A 21,072-nucleotide genomic window follows, 5' to 3' on the forward strand; every position below is an offset into this window, starting at 1 on the left:
ATCCAGGAAACGTTTCTTACTGTAGTCTCACAGGGAGCTGTAAGAGTTGTGACATTTCCAAGCTCTGCTGCGATAGCTGCTCATTTGCGTTTTCTCTTTGCCATGCTGAAGTCGCAGTTACCTTGTGATGCTTTTGACAGCTGTCCAGAGAGAAAGACCAGAGAGAACAGCAGGTAACCCAGGTCATTTCATACAAAATGTTTAGATGAGGTACTTTTGCCTGCAAGAATTAATTCAACAGCCCACTGTTCTTCATGAAGGAGTGGAAGGCATCAGTCCATAGCTTCCCTTCTGGAAATCTGGAAAATTGATTGCTTATCCAACTAATAGTTGTGCTTGAATTTATGGAACAGATTGGATGAGTGGGGTGTTGGGGTTGTTGGAAATGAAGCTGTAGCAGGTAATTTCCAATCCTGTGCTCTCTTCAGGTCCCTGGGCACGATGGGAAATGGTTCAGTGAAACCCAAGCATTCCAAGCATCCAGATGGCCACACTGGAAACTTCACCACCTTTGACGCCCTGCGGAGCAAGGTGACTGAGCTGGAGAGAGAGCTGAGGAGGAAGGATGCTGAGCTCCAGGAGCGGGAGTACCATCTGAAGGAACTGCGGGAGCAGCTGTCGAAACAGACTGTGGCCATTGCCGAGCTCACTGAGGAGCTCCAGAACAAGTGCATCCAGCTGAACAAGCTTCAGGATGTGGTACACTTGCAGGGTGGAAGCCTGCCGCAGGCCTCGCCGGATAAAGTGCCTCTTGAGGTCCACCGGAAGACCTCAGGGTTGGTTTCCCTCCACAGCCGGAGGGGAGCCAAGGCTGGGGTGTCTGCTGAACCAACAACCCGAACCTATGACCTCAACAAGCCTCCTGAATTTTCTTTTGAGAAAGCAAGAGTCAGAAAGGATTCCAGGTAAGAGACCATCACTCCCTTGTATTTTAGACTACCTCAGTATTACGACGCACTGGAGTGATATTTACTCAGCCTTCTTAATGGAAAATAGAAAGCATATTAACATTTTCAAGTATCAGAATGCAGGGTTTTTTTTAAAATAATTTTCTATTTAAGAAAACAAAACCAAAATATCGCGTCTGAGAGCAGAATATTTTTTTCCAAGTAGAACTTGTGTTTTACCCGGGCTTATGCTTTGTGGTCAGTATTATCAAGGAGCTTAGATTACTAGAATAATTTTCATCCTTTTGGAAATACTGAGAGTATGAAAAAGGTGGATTTAGGAAGTCTACTTAGTGAGAGTGGACTTAAAAATGTGTACAAATCACAATGAATTATGAATATGTACAGTGAAAAGAAAAACAGCATTTGGTGGAAATTAGTCTGTGTCATGAAAAAGGAGCCCCAGAGAAGGGTGAAGTCATTAATATATTTGTTTCATAATTTATGCTGAGCACCTGCCTTTGCTGACATGTATTTATGAATAAATAGATACAGAGCCTATCTCGTGGAAGGTAGAAAATATAAAAGGAAATATTGTTGTTATTGTTGATATGTGCTGTCCAGTCATCTGTGACCCATAGCAACATTGTGTACAACAGCCCTAAACTCTGCCCTATCCTGTGCCAATCACACCATCTCCAACACACATCTACCTCCATTACCCCAGTCACTGAGTCAATCCATCTCATCGAGGGTCTTCCCCTCCTGTGCTGTCCCTCCACCCTCCCATGCATGATATCCCTCTCAAGGACTGGTCCCTCCTTACAACATGTCCAAAGTATGTCAGACGAAGCTTCAGAATCCTTACCTCCAAGGAGCAGCCATAAATAATATGTGTGATTATTAATTTTCATGTATTAAATGAAATAAACTAACAACATAGAGGTGCCTGGAGCAAGGGGGACAGAAAGGCAGAGAAACACCCAAAGAAAGAGTATCATGAAGTTCTATCTTAGGAAGTGACCTTTTTATCCTAAAGGGTGGATCTGAAATGTAATCTGAAAAATAATAATTTTTAAAAATAACATGTGGACATTTATCATGTTACTGTTGTTGTCATCAAGTCTACTACAACTCAAAGTGACCCTATCAACAACATCTGAACAGAGCTGCAGACAGCTTTGAGGGGCCTATCCTGTGCCATCTTAATCATTGTTGATACACTCAAGCCAATTATTATAGTCCCTGAGTCAATCCCTCTGGTTGAGGCCCTTCCTCTCTCTCTGACCCTCCACGTTTCCCTACATGATATCTTTTCCCAGGGATTAGTCTTTCCCAACAACAAGTCAACAGTATATGAGATGACTTTTTACCATTTCTACCTCTAAGAAGAAACCTGGTTGCATTATCTTCCAAGACAGACTTGTTCAGTCTTTTGGAAATTCATGAGATTTTCAGTACTCGTTATCAACACCACTTATATACACGAAGGTATATGCATATTTTTGGGTCAAAGGAGGACAAAGTTTGAATTTTCTGACTAGGAAGAAGACCTGTTAGAAAATCATAATTTAAAATTCCCTTAAGCATTATATTTTTAATAAGAGCTGTTCTTTGATAAAGAAGCTCTGGTGACGTAGTATGCAGTGTATTGGACTACTAATCACAATGTTGATAGTTCAAATTCACCATGTGCTCTGTAGGAGAAAGATGAACAGTGTTATTCAGTTATATTTACAGGCTCAGAAAACAAGGGAGGGTCTGTGTGTGTCAGGATTGACTTGACCACAGAGGAATTGCTTTGGATGCAGGTTTCTTTACTAATGTCTTGATTGAACTTGGATATGTGCTGTAAAGTTCAAGAAGTAGGGTTTAAAAACAAATTTTTGTTTTATTGATAACTCAGGTAACATAAATCAAGGCCAAACATCTGACTTAAATAAGTGATTGATTTTGATAGCAAAATTATAAAAGAAGATTTAAGTCAGTAGCTGGCTGGCAGGGCTTGTCATAACTGGTAGACTATCAATAAATATTGTGGTGTTCTATACTGTAGAGTTGGAAACGATCCATAGCTGACCCTCCAGGTTTTCAGAGGCAGTTAATTGCACAGGAGGAGATTGCCCATCCTTTTCCCATGGAGCAGCTGGTGGGATCCGAACCATGTACCTTTGGGATTGCAGCACAGCTTCTTGCCACTAGGCCACCAGAGCTCCCTGTAGTACTCATGTTGAATTATGAATCATAATATTCTATACATATAGGAAAAATGATTAATATTAGATAACAAAAGACTAAAACAACAAAAAAAATTTATTGTTAGTTGTTTTAGGAAAGCCTTATTTATTTCTTTTGAAAAATTATTTTTAGTAGCTTCAACTCAGAAATTATAATCACAAGTTGTGTTTATATTACAAGCATTGAACATACTCCATTGTTTTTTTTAAATATAGTATACGTGTGTACATATAGTAATATTACATTAGATATTTTAATGTTACTATACACACATACATAATCTCATGTACACACATGCACACGCACACACACATACGTATAAAATACCTTTACCAGTGAGATGATTCGACTAATTGTGACCATGGGATAGAGGTGAACTGGTTCATCGGTAATTGTGCTGCTAATGTAAAGGCCACACCTCTGTGGTAATTCTTATCCACCAGCAGCTCTGCAGGATAGAGACGAGTAATTTCCTGTGCAGTTTACAGCCTTGGAAACTCCTCAGGGGAACCTTCATGGCTGGCTCACCTCATGGCAGTGAGCTACATTTGAAAATAGGATATAGTGCCTGCTGCTGTTGTTGTGTACCGTACAATTGGGATTGACCCATAGCTGCCCAAGAGAAGATTGCCCATCCTCCTGCAGTGCAGCTGGTGGCTTCGAACCGTGTACCTTTGAGATTGCAGCACAACTCCTAGCAACTGAGCCAGCACAGCTCTCTGGATATAGTTTTTATAGGGTTTAAAAGGCTGTAAATCTTTACTGGAATAGTCTGTCACATATGTCTCCAGTGTAGTGACTGGTAGGCTTGATCTGATGACTTTTTAGTGCACAGCACTTTAACCACTTCACTACCACAGCGGTCTCTTGCTCTTTCTCTCTCACTCTCTCGCTCTATCTCTCTTTCTCTCTGTGTGTGTATACACACAGGCACAGGTTTTTTGCACGTATATATTTAGCTGTAAACATATTTCAGGTAGCAATATTCTTTCCTATCTAGAAGATCATATAATAGCAGTTCATCTTCTTTGACTCTCTTTCTGCATATTCTCTCATATTTTTTCCTTGAACCAAAATATGTTGCAGCTCTTTTGTCCAAAGTAAATTCTACCTGTCTTGAGACAAAGCACTCTTCTCCCACTAGTCTAGAACAGCTTAGATAAGCATATCTCTTTGGACTTCTTTACAACCAGGTAAAGAATATCAGTACTTATGCATAATTTCTGAACCAAATTACACTTACTTTGTTTATTTGTAGGGGAGTAGAACACAAGATAAGAAAAAGAATTAGTGCTGTTTCCCTTCATTGTGAAGGCAGGCTAAATGGGTATAAGTCTGTGTACAGGATATGAAGTGCAGTAACTGATGCCTTGAACAATGACAACAACAAAGGAAACAAGAGAAGGCAAAGCACAGGCTAGGGAAAGTTTTCAACTGGCTGCACATAGGGTTACTATGACTTGGGATCACCTAACAATGACAACAGGGAAACCAGTGATTCTCACCTGATTTCCCCAGAGCCTTGTAGTTCTAAAGAGGAAAAAACAAAACAAACAAACAGACAAAACCCTCAAACAAACCAGTAAAGAGCATCTGGAAAATGTTCTTTTTTTCGTTGACTTGTCTTTGCAATTACTTGTTATCCATCAGAAAGCTGGACAATGGCTAGGGATGATAGAAAGAGAATTTATGTCTTTGAGCTGTAGTGCTGGAGAAAAGTATTGAATATACCATGGACTGCCAGGAGAACAAACAGGTTCATCCTGAAGAGGGTGAGACCAGACTGCTCCTTGGAGGCAAGGGTTCTGAAGCTTTGTCGGACATACTTTGGACATGTTGCAAGGAGGGACCAGTCCTTGGAGAGGGAAGTCATGCTTGGGAGGGTGGAGGGACAGCACAAGAGAGGAAGACCCTCGATGAGATGGATTGATTCAATGACTTGGGTAAAGGGGGGTAGGTGTGTCAGAGACAGTAAGATGGGCACAGGATTGAGCAGAGTTTAAGGCTGTTGTACATAGGGTTTCTATGAGTTGCAGGGCACTCAACCGTATATAACAAGCACAATAGTCTATGGATCACTTCTGGTGAAATAACAAAATATATTTTTGAAGTATGGAATAAATAAACACAGAAAGTAATCACATATTTCTAATTTTTCATTTGATTCAAAAGTGCTTGATATTGTAATTCATTCTCCACTTCTAAATAGTTCTAGTTCTGGAGAAAAGTCACATGCAAGCTTTGGATATTTTTATGTGTCTTTTATAAGTCTATAAAAATTGTGAGATGTAATCTTAGAGAAGTTAGCACATTAAATATGATGGCTGTCTTTCACTGACATAAGAGAAAATAAAATGGTCACTGGTTTGATGACTTTTCCACCAAGTTCCTTTTAGGTAATTTAATACATCAGTCAGTATTATTGTTCTTCTGTTTATTCTTAGGTTCTGATAATTCTTTGTTAATCTTATGTACAGCATCTTGATAGCCTTCGCTACTAAATGTGTTCCTGTTAATACGTACCAAGAGTGCCTGCATGGTACAAAACTGTCAGCGTGCTTGTCTTTCTAAAGGTTGGAGATTTGAGTCTATGAAAGGTTTCTTGGAAGAAAGGCCTGGCAATCTACTTCTGGAGAAGTCAGCGATTGAAAGGCCTAGGGGCTGCAGTTATTTTCTTCTGATACATACAGGACTACTACCAACTGGAAACATATAAGTATCTTTCCACTGAATTTTGGACAAATTTGACGTTCTACACTGGCTCAGAGAGCCATTGACTGGTTTTTTAGTCCTTTTTTACAAAGGACTCTGATGGGTCCCTAACAATGAGTATGAAATAGGGTAGACACTCAACCCTCCTACCATAAATGATTTTATGGAGAAAGGAAGGCCTGAAAGAAACAAGAAAATTAATTTGACAGAAAGATTTGGAGTTTGAAGATTCTATTTCAAATAATTCATGAGCAGCCCTAAAACCTATGATGTGTCAGTCTGTGACTTTGTTCTGTCTCGTGTGCTCACATGTGTTGTAAGTGGATAGTGAGGCTTGTCCATTGCCAGGCTTCCTACAGGCATGTTGGCTTTGCTGTTCTCTAACTCAGCAGGTGTGCTTTTAGAGTTTGAAAGGTTGCTGAGACTGCTTTAGATGGAAGGACTTAGATACTCAGATGTCATTAAAGAACTCTTGGACTTTGTCTTTTACAAAATTCGTGGGTCTGTGTTTTGAGATCAGGTTCTGAAATAATTCCATCTTATCCTATAGAATTTTCTGCAGTGATGAAAACATTTAGTAGTCAGTGCTGTCTCTCCAGTGAGGTAGTCAAATGTAGCTATTGTTGTTGTTATTGTTGATTGCCATGCAGTCGAGCACGACTCATAGTGACCCCATGAACTGAAGCTCTTCCACAACCACTGCCATTTATCAAAGTTCACAGAGTTTCCAGAGACATGCTGTTTAGGAAGTGGATGCCACTCCTGCTTCTAAAATCTAGCTATTAATGTAGCTATTAAGCACTTGAATTGTGGTTAATATGACTGAATGATTATATTATTTTTAATTGTGATAAGTATATTTGTAGCAGATTATTTCCCTTTTTAACATTGTTGACATGGAAAAATTGGCACTTTAGTATATTTATCTTGCTGTTCAACAATGACTGTTATCTGTTGCCAGATTTTGCTGTCTTCCACTCCCATCCCCTTCAGTTTTCCAAGGCTGTGAATCACATGGGAGGAAATTGCCCATCTTTGCCCGTCATTCCTCAAAGAAATATCTAGTGTATTTGAACTGCACCCTTTGGGTTAGCAACATACTTCCCTACAAATGAGGCCAACAGAGCACACCTAAGAACTGAAGTTTTTATTTTAGTAAATTTTAAATTAAATGGCCACGTGTATATAATGGCTACTGTATAGGGTCATGCAGTTATCATTTATGTGGTTTTGTCTGTCTTTATCATTGCATAAGCTGACAGTTTTGATCTCACTTCATAGTATAAAGTCTGTGCATATTTTCAGAAAAAAAATCTACAGAGAACTAGAGTGCTCATTTCAGTTAGAGGGTGGGCTCAATATGAAATCTCTCATAAGCTGCACATCACACCCATTTACAGTGACTTGGCTTTGTGCCCACAGGCTGTTTTAAATCTTCAAAAGCATGAAATGGCATGGGCACATTACAGATGTGAAACCTTTCTACAGTAGCATAGATCACATCATGAGTCTTAGTACTATAGTCTATCAGATACTCAGGTCCCTGATCTAAATTTAATCTGATGAGCATCAGAAGACTGCAGCGATACAGGAACCATGGTTGTGCTCCCTCTCCTACTGGAGAAGTGAGGAAACAGGTGCAGGGGAGCTGCAGAATGTGCCACGGTAGAGGTCAGAGCTAAGATTAGAATCCCAGACACTTGGCATTCAAATCTTGGGGAACCAGTTCTTTCCCTCTACAATCCTTCTTACTTGTTCTCAGAATTGCTTGCTGTTGTTTGTGTTATGTGCTGTCTTGAGTCTCTTGCAACTCATAGCGACCCTATGTACGATAGCCATGAAACCTGCTCTATCCTGTGCCAATCTTGCTGTCTCTGACACACCTACCTACACATCCCCCCGCTCCCATTACCCCAGTTACCGATTCAGTCCATCTCATCAATGGTCCCCCTCTCTTGCACAGTTCCCCCACCCTTCCAAAAATGATGTCCCCCACCAAGGACTGGTCTCTCCTTTCAACATGCCCATAGTGTGTCAGACAAAGCCTCAGAATCCTCGTTTTTAAGGAGCAGGACTGGTTTGACCCTCTCCAGGACGAACCTGTTTTTTCTCCTGGTATTCCATGGCATATAAAATACTCTTTCATAGCACCACAGCTCAAAGGCATCAATTCTCTTTCTATCATCCCTAATTACTGTCCTGATCTCTGATACATAGCACGTAATTGTGAAGACCTTGGCCAGGGTCAGGTGCATTTTAATTTCCAAATTGATGTTGTTACTCCTCAGTACTCTGTTATAGGTCCCTGACAGCAGACTTTCCCCAATGAAAATTGTCTTTTGATTTCCTCGCTGCTGGTACCAAGAGTGTTGATTGTGGAGTCAAGCAAACTGAAGCCATTAACAGTCTCAATCTTATACAGTTAAAAAGATCTCAAGGAAATAACTTTGGGCATCACTCTGCCTTAATATGGCTTGCCCCATTGAATGGTAGTGAACACAACCATGCTTCCTGGTGCTATGTGGACGTCTTCCATGTCCAATGTATAGAGTGTCAGTGTTCACTGAGTGATGGTTCCACAAAGAGCTCATGTAGCCTGGTGGGTAAGGAGTTGCGCTGCCAACTCAAAAGCAGACAATATGAATCCATGAGCTGATGCATGGAAGAAAGATGGGCACTCTCTTCTCACTCTTCTGATGTAGTGTATCACTTGAGGGTCAGTTATGAGTCAGCTTTGACTTGAAGGTTGCTGTATCTCTTTAAACAATAGACTAACATACACATACACACACATATACACACATCATATACATACATATGTACATAACGCACACACATGCATTACGTTCTTTTATGTGGTACAGCACTGTTCTGTCAGTTTGTTGCACTGAGATAACTTGGGTTGCGGTGATACTGAACACTCTGCCACTGGTATATCAAATACCATGATGGTTACACACGGTGACTAGTGTTCAGTGAAGCTCCCTGATTGAGACAGGCTTGCAAGCAGGAGTGGCATCCATTTCCTAAACAACCTGCCTTTGGAAATTCTTTGAACTTAGAGAAATGAAAATAATTATAGAACAGGTTCAGATCTTTTGTTCATAGGGTCATTATGAGTTCTTCTCTACTTGATGGCATTTAACAACAACAACAACACCACGTACAGAGAGAGCGACATTATGGGCTCTCAAATGAATGTGGAGCTTCTTATGCTGAGAACTGAATTTCAGGGTTGAAGGAAGCTAGAGAAGAGCTTAGGTGTGATTTTTGTCCAAGACTGTTCTGCCTTGAGCAACAAGAAAACCATACATGCCTCTGAGAGAGGTCAGGCTTCGTACTAAAATAAAATTTTCTGTTTACATAGACATTGTTTAGCAAACTTCTGCACTCACAGGACAGAGTTACAAGCTCGTGCTGAGTGTCTGGAGGAACACAGGCAAATTAATCAGAGACATCTGGCAAGTCTCGGGTACGAGTGCCTTTTGCTAAGAAAGCTAAAGCTATCATTTGAAACTATTGTTTTTTCCATGAAAAGAAAGGATAACACAAAGCCTTGCCATTTGATTTCAGATGTTGATGCCAGTTTTAGGTAGGACAATTAGTTTCCATTTGTCACTCCCACCCTCCCTAAGAGCAGACTAGGTAAAATGGAAATGGTAGTGAGTCATGCTTGTAAATGAGACATGGTAAAGGAGGAAGGAAGACATGGAATATAGTGAGGATGAGCTCTCCTTTTCTACAGCAGTACTAAGGATTCAAATCTGATGTAGATTAATTTAGCAGTCCATTGTAGAACTGCAGGTCCTTTATTGAATAGATATTCTTCTATAGAATAAACAGCACAAGAACATTCTAAGATAGAGATTATTAGCATTCCCTTTAAGGTGAGGCACATGAAATTAAATAATTTGCCTAATAGGCATGTCAGAGACAATAAGATTGCCAAGAGATAGAGCAGGGTTTAGGGCTGTTGTACATAAGGTCACTGTGAGTTGCAAGCGACTCGAGGGCACATAACAACAAGGATATACGGTTTTTAGTATTGGAACAAGGGCTCAAAGGGAGAAAATTTTCTATCTATAAGAATCTGTTCTGATCATTCCTGTACCCCACTTTTCCAAGATGGTAATTATGAGGGAATTCTTGACCGTGGAAGGGAGTTCTGGTGGCCTATTGGATAAAGAGTTGCATTATCAACCCAAAGTCAAGCAGTTTGAATCCACCAGATACTCTGTTTGGAAAGAGTGTGCTGTCTCCACCTGTGTAATTTACAGCCTCGAAAAAAACGGCTAGAGGCTCAGCTGTTAGTCAGTTCAGACTCTAAAACAGTGAGTTCTGATTGACATTTTAAGTCTCTGAGTGTCACACACATTTAGCCTTGACTCCTTAAAAGGTTGCCTGCTCCATGGACGAAAGGCCTGCCAACCTGATTCTCTATAACCTTTACAGTCAAAAAGAAAATCTGTCTTGGTCTGTCCTGGGGAGGGTAAAACCAGGGTGCTCCTTGGAGGCCAGGATTTTGAAGCTCTGTCTCACATACTTAGGGCCTATTGTCAGGAAAGGCAAGTCCTTGGAGAAGAACATCATGCTTGGAAGGGTAGAGGGTGAGCGGAAGAGAAGATTAGGGATGAGATGGACTAACATAGTGATTGTTACAGTGGGGTCAGATGTGTCAGATATGGTGAGATTGGCTCAGGATAGGACAAAGTTCAGAGCTCTTGTTCAGAGGGTCAGTGAGTCACACGTGAGGCACGTAATAACAACAACAACAATAGAGCAATTTTATTTTATTTTTTTTGGTGACATATGGGGTAGCCATGAATCAGAATCCACTCCATAGTAACAGTACACACACATCCCGCACTCTGCCTTTAGCATTTTAGGTTGGGGAGCTTTGTACAAAAATTAAATACATAATCAGAAGTAGATATTTTTTAAATGCTATAATTAGAGGCAGTCCTCCTGCTATTGCTTCTCTCTGAAATGTGTGTTTCTAGAAGGTGCTCCTCTGTTATCAGTTCACCACAGGAAAATTATGTGGCAATAGGTGAAACCCAGGTGGCTGTTTCCCCCTCCTCTTCCATTTAGACTAATTTAGATGCTGCTAGGGGCCTTAGAAGGAGGAGTGACATCCACTTCCATAATAGCTTGCCTCCGGAAACCCTATGAACTTGGAGAGAGGACAACAACAGGGGCCTTGGAATAAGGGTAGATAAAGGGTACAGCCTGCTCCAGGGAGGGAGCTTAAAATCCTTCACAAGGCGAGGCTTGGGGACAGGAATCTCCCTCCACTCTGGAAGCAGGAGTGGCATCCACTCCCATAATAGCTTGCCTCTGGAATAGCTTGCCTCTGGAAACCCTATGAACCTGGAGAAAGGATGAAAGTTATACTGGTGTTCAAGTCTTTTGTTCATAGCGTCACTTGAGTCGCTTCCAACTCGACAGCACTTAACAACTATGTTCTACAGCTACATGTTGTTCTTATGTGCGTCCTGTCAGAACTGATTCATTTTTGACCCTCTAGCAGGTTTTCAGAGGCTGTAAATCGCACGGGAGATTATCCATCTTTCTTTCCTTGAAGCAGCTGGTGAATTTAAACTATCTGTGTTTGGTTTGGTGGTGAAACTCCTTACACTAAACCACCAAAGCTCCCTGATGATACTGTCCCTGGTTGTGATGCTGACTTGACAGGCCATGCCTTGCTGGTTTGAATTCACCAGTGGCTTTGAGGGAAAAAGATGGGGAATGTTTCCTGTGATTTACAGACTCTGAAAACCCACTGGAGTGTCATTTGTTGGTTGCAAACAACTCAGTGACTCTGAGTTTGAGGGTTTTTTTTTAATCTAAGATCATCAGCAGCAATGAGTGAATGAGCGCTAACTAGATTTTACTTAGAAAGATCACTAACAATTTTGCCTTAACTTACATCTTCCAAAAAGTACACCTGATGCTCTCTATCTAAGACAAGTAAAATGATAATTGTTCAATTGCATATTCAAATAGTTAGTATGCCAGAAGCTATGAGTGAAGGCCACTGAGAATAGAAAGTTGTAAGAATGTTTGGAGTCTGAATATTATGTAGTATAACAGTAATAAGCATGTGGACATCCAGATCAGAATCAGTTACTCCAGGATGAGATAAAGTTATTGGTTAGCAGTAGATGTCAGAAGAAGAGTCAATTCCTTTGAGTGGTGGTATGAGGGAAGAGCACTTGAATATCCCATGGGCTATCAAAAGAGCAGACATATGTCTTGGAGAAGGGATAGCCAGTCCTGCTTGGAGGCAAACACGACAAAGCTTCAAATTATATAATTCGGTCATGTTGCTAGGATAGCCTATCCCTTAGAGAGGGACATGCTGGTTGGAAAGATGGAGAGTTGGTGAAAAAAGAGGAAGACCATCAGTGAGATGGATTGACTGGTATTGGAGCAGTAGGTTCAAGTGTGTCTGAGATGGTAATGATGGCACAGGATAGGACAGGGTTTGGCTGGCTGTTCAGAGGGTTGTTATGAATTGTACTTGACTCTATGTCACACAACAACAATAAAGAAGTTGTTGTTGTTGTTTGTTGTTTGGTGCCGTCAAGTCATAGACAACTCATAGCCACCCTATGAACGAAGACCTGAGCATTGTTCATGACAAGTGGATGCTGTTCCTGCTTCCAGGCTTAACAAAGAGGTACTAGAGTTTCTAATTTACTGAAGGTGAGATAGGAGCTCTGAGCTACTTAGTGACCTGCTCCATGCCATAGTGTTGATAGTTTGTTGAACTAGGTTTCACATTTGAGTAGGCCTGATATCTGTACAGTCGTACAGTGATTACAGACTGCCCAGCTGTGATGAGAGTGATGGCCGGAGGCTGTGTAACCAGACACACATGGACTTTTTGGGGGCATAGGGTGGTGCTGTTCAGTTTAAAAATGGAGTGGAGAGCGGAATAGGAATATGGGATGTAGAGATGTTAAAATGGATCTTAGCATCTTAGCATCCTTGGGAGGATGGAGGGACAGTGCAGGAGGGGAAAGCCCCAGATGAGATGGATTGACACAGTAACTGGAGTAATGGGGGTAAGTGTGTCAGAGACAGTGAAATTGGCCCAAGATAGAGCAGGGTTTAGAACTATTGTACAAAGGGTCACAGGTGACTCAATGCCGCATAACAACAGAAGTTTAAATATCTGGTTAGAATTAAGAAGTTGTCTTTCTGTTGTTATTTTCTGTGTAGTTGGCTCCCAACGCATGAAGCTACAAACAGTGGAACAAAATGCTAGCAGGTGTTTTGTCAGCCCTATGGTAGTTTGCCAGTTGGGCCTTGCCAATCTACAATGTTTTCATTGGCTATGTTTTTCAGAAGTTGATTACCAGGCCTTTCTTCCTAGAACACTTAATTTGCAAACTCTGCTGAAATCTACTAAATATCACAGTCACACACGTTCTCTGACAGATGAGTGTGGTTGTGCATAATACATGCTGACTGGGAAGTGAACCTGGGCATTGTGCAGAAAAGGGAGGTCTGGTGGCTTAGTGGTAAGAAATTTCATTGCCAACCCAAAGGCACGTACATGGGCTTTTTTTTAAAAATTTACTTTAATTGTTTTTAGAAAGCTTCCTGAAAAGTTGGATTTTAATTCATTCATTGTTGCACCATTTCTTCCCTCCCTCTCCCTTGCCCCCCTCCCAGTTCACTTTTTTAAATTATTCATTCATTGTTGCCCAATTTCCTCCCTCCATCTTTCCCCGCCCCTTGCCTAGTTTTAGTTCTAATCCATCAGCTGCTCTGCAGCAGGAAATTGGGTAATCTCCAGTGGTGGGATTTACTGCCTCTGAAAGCTCACAGGAAGGGCAGCTATGGGTTGGTGCCAAGCTGACAGTACACATGATAATAACATGTGCAGAAAAAGGTGAGGATTCTGTCATTGAGCCACCCATGTCCCTCTTGACATCTCTGTGCAGGTCAGTAAACTTTGGGCAGAATTTCTAATCCTGACATGCAGTCACTTTCACTTTCTGTCCACGATTTTACTTCTTCCCTTACTGTTTTAGTTGTGTGCCGTTAAGTCAGAATCGATCTATAGCTGAAATTTCAATAGGTTTTCAGAGGTGGTAAATCGCACAGGAGATTGCCTGTCCTTATCCTGTGGAGCAGCTGGTGGATTTGAACCACAACTGCCTTTGGGATTGCAGTACAGCTTCTTAATACTAAGTCACCTTACTTGTTGTGGTTGATAAGTACCATGGAATCAGAACCAACACATAGCTGACCCTACAGGGTTTTCAGAGGCCCATCTTTATCCCATGGGATTGCAGTCTGCTTATCATTCAGCAATCAGAGCTCCCAATTATACCCTCTCAGATTACCTTCTGTTTTGTTTATGCCTTCCCTTTATTCTTTTATCCTTAGTGCTTCCAATCTACCAGTTTCTAAGTGTCAGTAGCTAGGTGTTAAATAATTATGTCAGATTGGAGGATTTAACCCTTTTGAATTGTTGAAAGAGTAAGTGCTTACTTTAAGTATCCCGCTGTCTGTGATTTCATCCTTGCCTTGTGAGCTACATCCCTGAGCTTTCTATGGGAAGCATTATGGTATTTTTATATCAGTCAGAAACCATAGCAGGTTTGGGTTTTGTTGAGGCTTTTGTGTGTGTGTGTGTGTGTGTCTAATAGCTTTTGGCTACCAGCCAAACCATCCAAGATTCACTTTATTCTTTCAGATGAACAAAATCAACGAAAAATATCCATTGAGTAGATGTCAGTGGAGCTCATCCTTCAACCTTCACCTCTTCTCTGGCTTTTCTCTCCTTATTTTTGTCCCCTTCCCTTTCCCTTGTTCCATTAATTTTTAATTTGTTATCTTCTACTTTTCTTTCATTCTCAATACCAGACTCCTCCATAGCCATCATTGACAATTGTGTATGAACCAGCTAGGCACACTGTGCTGTGACCTGTAGAGAGCTGTTTGTTGTTGTGTGCTCTTGAGTCAGAAGTGACTCTTGGCTGACCCTCCACTAGGTTTTCAGAGGCAGTAATCTCAAGGGAGGAGATTGCTCATCCTTCTCTCGCGAGCAGCTGGCGAATTTGCATTGAGTGCCTTCAGGATTGCAGTGCAAATTCTTACCACGAGGCCACAGAGCCAACCTATGGATGATTATTATTATCTGAGACTTAAAAAGAGTGAGTGATACCACTTAACATGCCTAATGCTTCTTATGCATAGTGAGACTTCTGCCACTTAATTAGGTTAATTCTGAAAGTATGCTCATTTGATTTTCTTGTTAGATTATTAATTTATAAGCCACTTATCTGTTCATGAGCTCCGGTGGCTTAGTGGCAAGGAACTGTGCTGCCAACCCAAAGGCACTAATTGCATTAAGGGAGAAAGATAAGGAGATGACTCTCCTGGGTAATTTAAAGCCCCTGAAAACCCACTGGACGGTCAACTCTGAGTCAGTTTCCATAGCACAAAACAACCACAGCATATGGTAGTATTTTTGTAACTCTTTGCTGCATATACAATTGATCTCTAGGGATTTGAGGCCATGACTTTTCAAGGGCAGATTGACATTTCCCCCCTACCCCCAAACTCTGGTTGCAGAGTCCATAGGGAGCTACGTTGCCAAGCCAAAGGCCAGGTCACTCTAGCAGTTCAAATCCAACAGCTGCTTTAAGGAAGAATGATGGTTAGTCCCCTCCCGCATAATTTACAGTCTTGGAAACTCAAAGGAGAATCAACTGTGGGTCTGCTCTGACTCTTGACTACATTGAATCTGAGTCTCAGTGAGTTCAGCAAACCAGCACCAATCTACTATTTAAAAACAAAGCTGAACCTACTTCCACTGAGTTGGCTCTGAATCAGCAAATTTGCACCCCATTTCTAAGGCTGCGTTTAAAGGCATTTGCCATCCAGTTGTGTGCCATCAAATTGAATCTCACTTACAGTGGCGCCATGTGACAGAACAGAATAAGGGCTCCTAGTAGTTATTTTCTTGGGAGCCAATTTCTAGTCCTTTTCTCCTGCTCAGTCTGTGGTTGGCTTGAGCCACTGACCCTTTGTTGAATGTGAGGCGGACTTGAAACTCTTGCTGCAGAAGATCAAATACTGCAACCATCAATAAGGATTGCATCTTAACATAAAAAAAAAAAAAAACCCAAGAATTACCACATCTGGACCAATAGGCAGCAACATGATGGATGGAGAAAATATTGGAACTATCAATAACTCCATCTTACTTGGATCCACAATCAGAAACACTTGATGCCAGCGTTCAGGAGATCAGGAGACGTGTTGCCCTGGGAAAGATTGTAGTCAACAACTTCTCCAAAATTTTGAGGAGTAATGATGCCAGTTTGAGGAGTAAAGTGTATCTGATTCAGACCATGGTATTTTTAGTCACTTACTGTACTACCTGACAGCTGGATAATAAATACGAATGATAGACAAAGAATTGATGTCTGTGAACTGTGATATTGGACAAGATTACTGAATATCTCATTGAATGTTAGAAGAATAAACAAATATGTCTTGAAGAAGGTGCAACCAGAGTGCTTCTTGGAGGTAAACATGATACTAGGAGAGACTGTTCTTTGGAGAAGGATGTCATGATTAGTAAGGCAGAGGTAGAGGGATGGCAAAGGAGAGGAAAGTTCTCATCCAGGTGAATTTACACAGTGACTGCAGCCGTGGACTTGAGTGTGTCAGGGATTGTGTGGATGGCACAGACAAGACCATGTTCACAGAGCAACCATAGAGTTGCTCTGTGCCTTGATGACACCTAACAACGGTAGCCATTTTCAAGGAGCAAATTTCTAGTCCTTTTCTCTTGCCCAGCCTGTGGTTGTTTTGAACCACTGACCTTTTGATTAGTAGGCAGTGGCTTAACTCTTGTGCTAGTGAGGCTCCATGTACTACCCAGGAACTCCCACAAACAAGTTAACTTAGTTGGATTTAGTGATGCTGTCTTTGAACACTGCCCTGGAGGCCTAGCTAGAGTCTCGGTCCCCCTCATTTTTCTCTGATACAGGCTGCTCTTTTTGGAACAATTGTTTTCCCTCTTACACATATTCTGAGCCATTTTGGACACTGCCTACTTCCTAGCAAATAGTACAGTAGAAATATAGTTGAGAACACAGTGGCCTTTTTTCCTTCTTGCTTGTCAGTTCAGAAAGGGCTTCACTGCTGAACTTTGCCTCCTAATAATTATTACTGTTTCCAGGGAAAGTTTTCTCATTGCTTTCTGTACATCTGAGCAGCTTAGCCCCGTCACTGGACATTTTTTGAGGTTTAAAATTCAGTCTGATTCTCTAGAAAGAGGAAATATATGAAACCAAAGGTAAAGCTTTTTGGTTTTGAAATATCTTGAAAGTGCCTTCTTAAGGAAAGACACATTTTGTCTAGTCACCTTTTAAAGAAAACTTTTGATTATTTTGCAGTCTCACTCAACAGCAACCAAACTTTTTCTCCTCTATATATCAACCCCATCAGAACTTTTAATTAGCTAACAATGTGTACGTGTGTCCATATGTGCAGTCTTGTTTGCCTATTTTTAAAAAGCTGTATGTAGATTTCATAATAGGTTTGAGCTGTGGTGCTGGAGAAGAGTATTGAGAATACCATGGACTGCTAGGAAAACAAACAGATTTGTTCTGGAGAGGGTTAAACCGGGTGGCTCCTTGGAGGCAAGGATTCTGAGGCTCCGTCTAACATACTTTGGACATGTAGTGAGGAGAGACCGGTCCTTAGAGAGGGACATCATGCTTGGGAGGATGGAGGGACAGCGCAGGAGAGGAAGGCCCTCTATGAGGTGGATTGATTCAGTGACTGGGATAATTGGGATGGGAGTGTCAGAGACAGTGCGATTGGCACAGGACAGAGCGGAGTTTAGGGCTGTTGTACATAGGGTCGCTATGAGTCGCAGGCGACTCCTCGATGGCACATAACAACAACAACAACATCTAGATTTCAAAGTTCATAGAGTTTCCAGAGACATGTTGTTTAGGAAGTGGATGCCACTCCTGCTTCCAAAATCTAGAAGTCACCAAAGGGTATTATTTAATTCACATTAAAGTGTTAATGATCAGGAGCCTCAATATCCATTTAATAATTATGGGAGTATTGATATGCTATACTGAGTACATTTTGATTGTTTAATTTCAAGGAGAGGTTTTGATACGTTTTGGGGGACTTATGATTAAAGCTCTGAGAAATATGAGGGAAAGAAAGATCTATAGCTTTCAATCTCCTCTCTCTGGATGAGCTGAAAACAATGTAATAATTAAGCAGAGTAAGACATTACTTGGAAACTGAAACTCAGAATGCAGGTGTTATCAGTTTTTCATTCTGTTTAAGGAATGACCACAAATTTAGCATTTTAAACTATTGTGTATGTGTGATATCTGTTTCTGTGGGTCAAGAGTCCAGACACAGCTGAACTGGGTCCTCTGCTCAGGATCTCTCAAGTCTGAAGTCAAGGTATCAAGGTGTATTCTTCTCTGGAGTCCAAGGTCTACTTCCAAGTCCACATTATTGCTGACAGAACTCAATTCCTAGTGATTATAAGCCTCACCTTCTTGCTAATTCTAGAGGCCACCCTCATTCCTTGTCATGTTGCCCACACCATCCTTCACAAGTTCATTTATTACATGACAGCTTATTTCTTCAAGGTCAGCAGGAGAATCTCTTTGAGTCTAAATCAATTGTGAAATAGGTTTTTTTGTATTCAACTGCTAACCTGAAGGCTAGTAGTTTAAACCCTCGCAGTAATGCCTTGGAAGAAAAATCTAGTCGTTTGTTTCCATAAACATTAAAGCCACTAAGAACTTAATGAAGCAGAGTCATTCTGTGTAATAACTATGAGAAAGCCACTATGAGTTGGAACCAACCTGGTATTGAGACAAATTGTTATATAGCACTATAACCACAAAAGTAGTTGTCCCAACCACATTGCTATAGAACATATTAATGAATGTTACTATCCCATATTACACCGTCTAGACAAGTTTTCTTTTCCATTCCAACACCTGGGATTATAAAAGGATGTGAGACTAAGGTCTGGTGATCAAGGGCCATCTCAGAATTCTGCATACTCAATAGGTTTTCTTGCTTCTCTGGTATCAGTTTCTTTTGCTAAGCATATTGGCCTTGCTGAGTATGTCAAGTTATGATGAGGGACCTAGAGGCCTGGGACTGAATGGACAGCATGCTCCTAAGTACTTGGGTGTACTCCCGAATGCTGGGGAGAGGGAAAGAAGAGGAATGATTTTTTGATTCCTGCATTTATTTTTACTATTTCAAGGGAGAATGATATATGTCAAAGACTTGTATAAGACCTTATTTATTAATCACTGTTACTTCATAAGACCTAGTGGTATAAGGTGTAACATGTCTGACTGCTAATTGCAAGGTTGGTGGTTTGAATCCACCCTTGAAAGAAAAAGAAGTAGTCTCCTCCCGTAAAGATTTACATGCTCAGAAACCAGATAGAGGGTTCAACTGATACAGTAGCAATGGATAAACTGTTGTAATTTTTGGAATCACTCATAGCTGGTCCTCCAGAAGGTTTTCAGAGGCTATAATTCACATGGGAGGAGAATGTCTATCTTTCTTTTGTGGAAAAGCTGGTGGATTCAAATTGTGTGCCTTTCATTTGGCAGTGCAATTCTTCACCAATAGATCACTAAAGTTCCCTAGTCAGTAAATAGTTGTATTGTTGAGTGCCGTCAAGTCAGAACTGACTCGTAGCTGGCCCTCCAGAGGGTATTTAGAGGCAGTAAGTCACATGAGAGGAGATGGCCCATCCTTCTCCTGCAGAGCAGCTGTTGAATTTGAACTATATACCTTTGGGATTGTGGTGCAGTTTTTTTACCACTCATCCACCAGAGTTCCCTAGATGGTAAATGAATTCGTTACCTAATATTGATTGATAGATAGATGAATTTTCACTAGAGGCATATTGTCAGTGCTGTGAGGATATAGAATGAGGAGACAACTTTAAATTCTCCCTTACCCTTTTCTTGTTTAGAACTCTAATTCTTAACCTTAGCTGCACATTGTAATCACACAGGGAATATTAAAAAGTACAAATGCCAGGCTCCAACCTCTAGAGAATCTTTTTTAATTGGTTTGAGGTGATTCCCTGGACATCAGGATTTATAAAAATTCCCCTAATGGTTTTAATGTGCAGTCAAGATTGAATACCAACTTGTTGTAGGAGCAGTTTCTCCGGTGGCTAATTCTAGAAGTACTCAGTTTGACAATCTAAGAGCAATGCTAATTACAATAATCTAAAGGAACTATTTACCATCTTCACCTAATAACCGTGCAGTAAAATGATGATTATGCATATCATTAAGTGTGTCAGATAAATTTTGTTCTAAGGTGTGGTTTCTTTTGACGTTCCATTATTAAACTTTGTTCTTCAATGCTCATAGGAAAAGGATCATCTGCACAATATAAGAGAGGGAGGGAGAGAAGTGTTTTGGTGAATGTGAAGTAGCAGGAGACATGATTAAATTACAGCCCTACCTAATTTTATAGGCAATAGAATAAGAGAGTTGACAGGATATAGTCATGCTCATTTCCTGATTACTCATGAAATAACCTCATGTTCTTCATGCTAGTTTCTTCAAATTATAAACTTAAGCATTTGTTAGATTTTTTTCTACTCTTAATTTAGCATTCACAAACAATTTTGAGGGATGGAGATAAAAGGATGATTATTCTGCTTGTTATCTGTGCCTTGTTTATTAGGTAAGTGACATCTATTGTCTTTTGGCCATAATTTTTAACTTAAGACCAAAATGGATGTCAGAAGAAACTCTGAATATTGCAATGGAGCGCAGAGAAACCAAAGCAGAAGGAAGAATTCAAGATATCAAAGAGCTGAACAGAAAATTTCAAAAGGCAGCACGGCATGACAAAGTAAAATATTACAACAAAATGTGCAAGGAGCTGGAGTCAGAAAAACAAAAGGGTGGAACTCACTCAGCATTTCTTAAGCTCAAGGAACTGAAGAACAAATTCAAACCTTGAGTTGTTGTACCCAGGAAGTATTAAAAGAAGATGGAAAGAATAAACTAAGTCACTGTCTCGAAAGGAATTGGAAGACACAGAAGAATTTAATGAAACAACATATGAGCAAGAGCCTATGGTGATGAAGGAAGAAGTTCAGGCTGCTTTGAAGGAAATAGCAAAAAATAAGGCCCCAGGAATAAGTGGTATACCAGTTGACATATTTCAG

At 40.7% G+C, this 21,072-nt stretch overlaps 1 protein-coding gene across 2 annotated transcripts in view; it reads left to right on the forward strand.

Annotated features, from left to right (window-relative positions):
- The first annotated feature begins 433 nt into the window (after window positions 1-433).
- Window positions 434-21,072, forward strand: part of PRKG2 (protein kinase, cGMP-dependent, type II) — a 201,093-nt gene continuing 180,454 nt past the window's right edge. The window contains exon 1 of one of the 2 annotated variants that reach the window (XM_006885285.1): window positions 434-905. In XM_006885285.1, the coding sequence (XP_006885347.1) occupies window positions 442-905 (464 nt within the window). In that variant the 5' untranslated portion in view covers window positions 434-441. The remainder of the gene's footprint in view (window positions 906-21,072) is intronic. The other variant, XM_006885286.1, reaches the window with a different exon arrangement.

Source organism: Elephantulus edwardii, unplaced genomic scaffold, assembly GCF_000299155.1.
Source record: "Elephantulus edwardii isolate Elephantulus edwardi_28Jun2011 unplaced genomic scaffold, EleEdw1.0 scaffold00042, whole genome shotgun sequence".
NCBI lineage: Eukaryota > Metazoa > Chordata > Mammalia > Macroscelidea > Macroscelididae > Elephantulus > Elephantulus edwardii.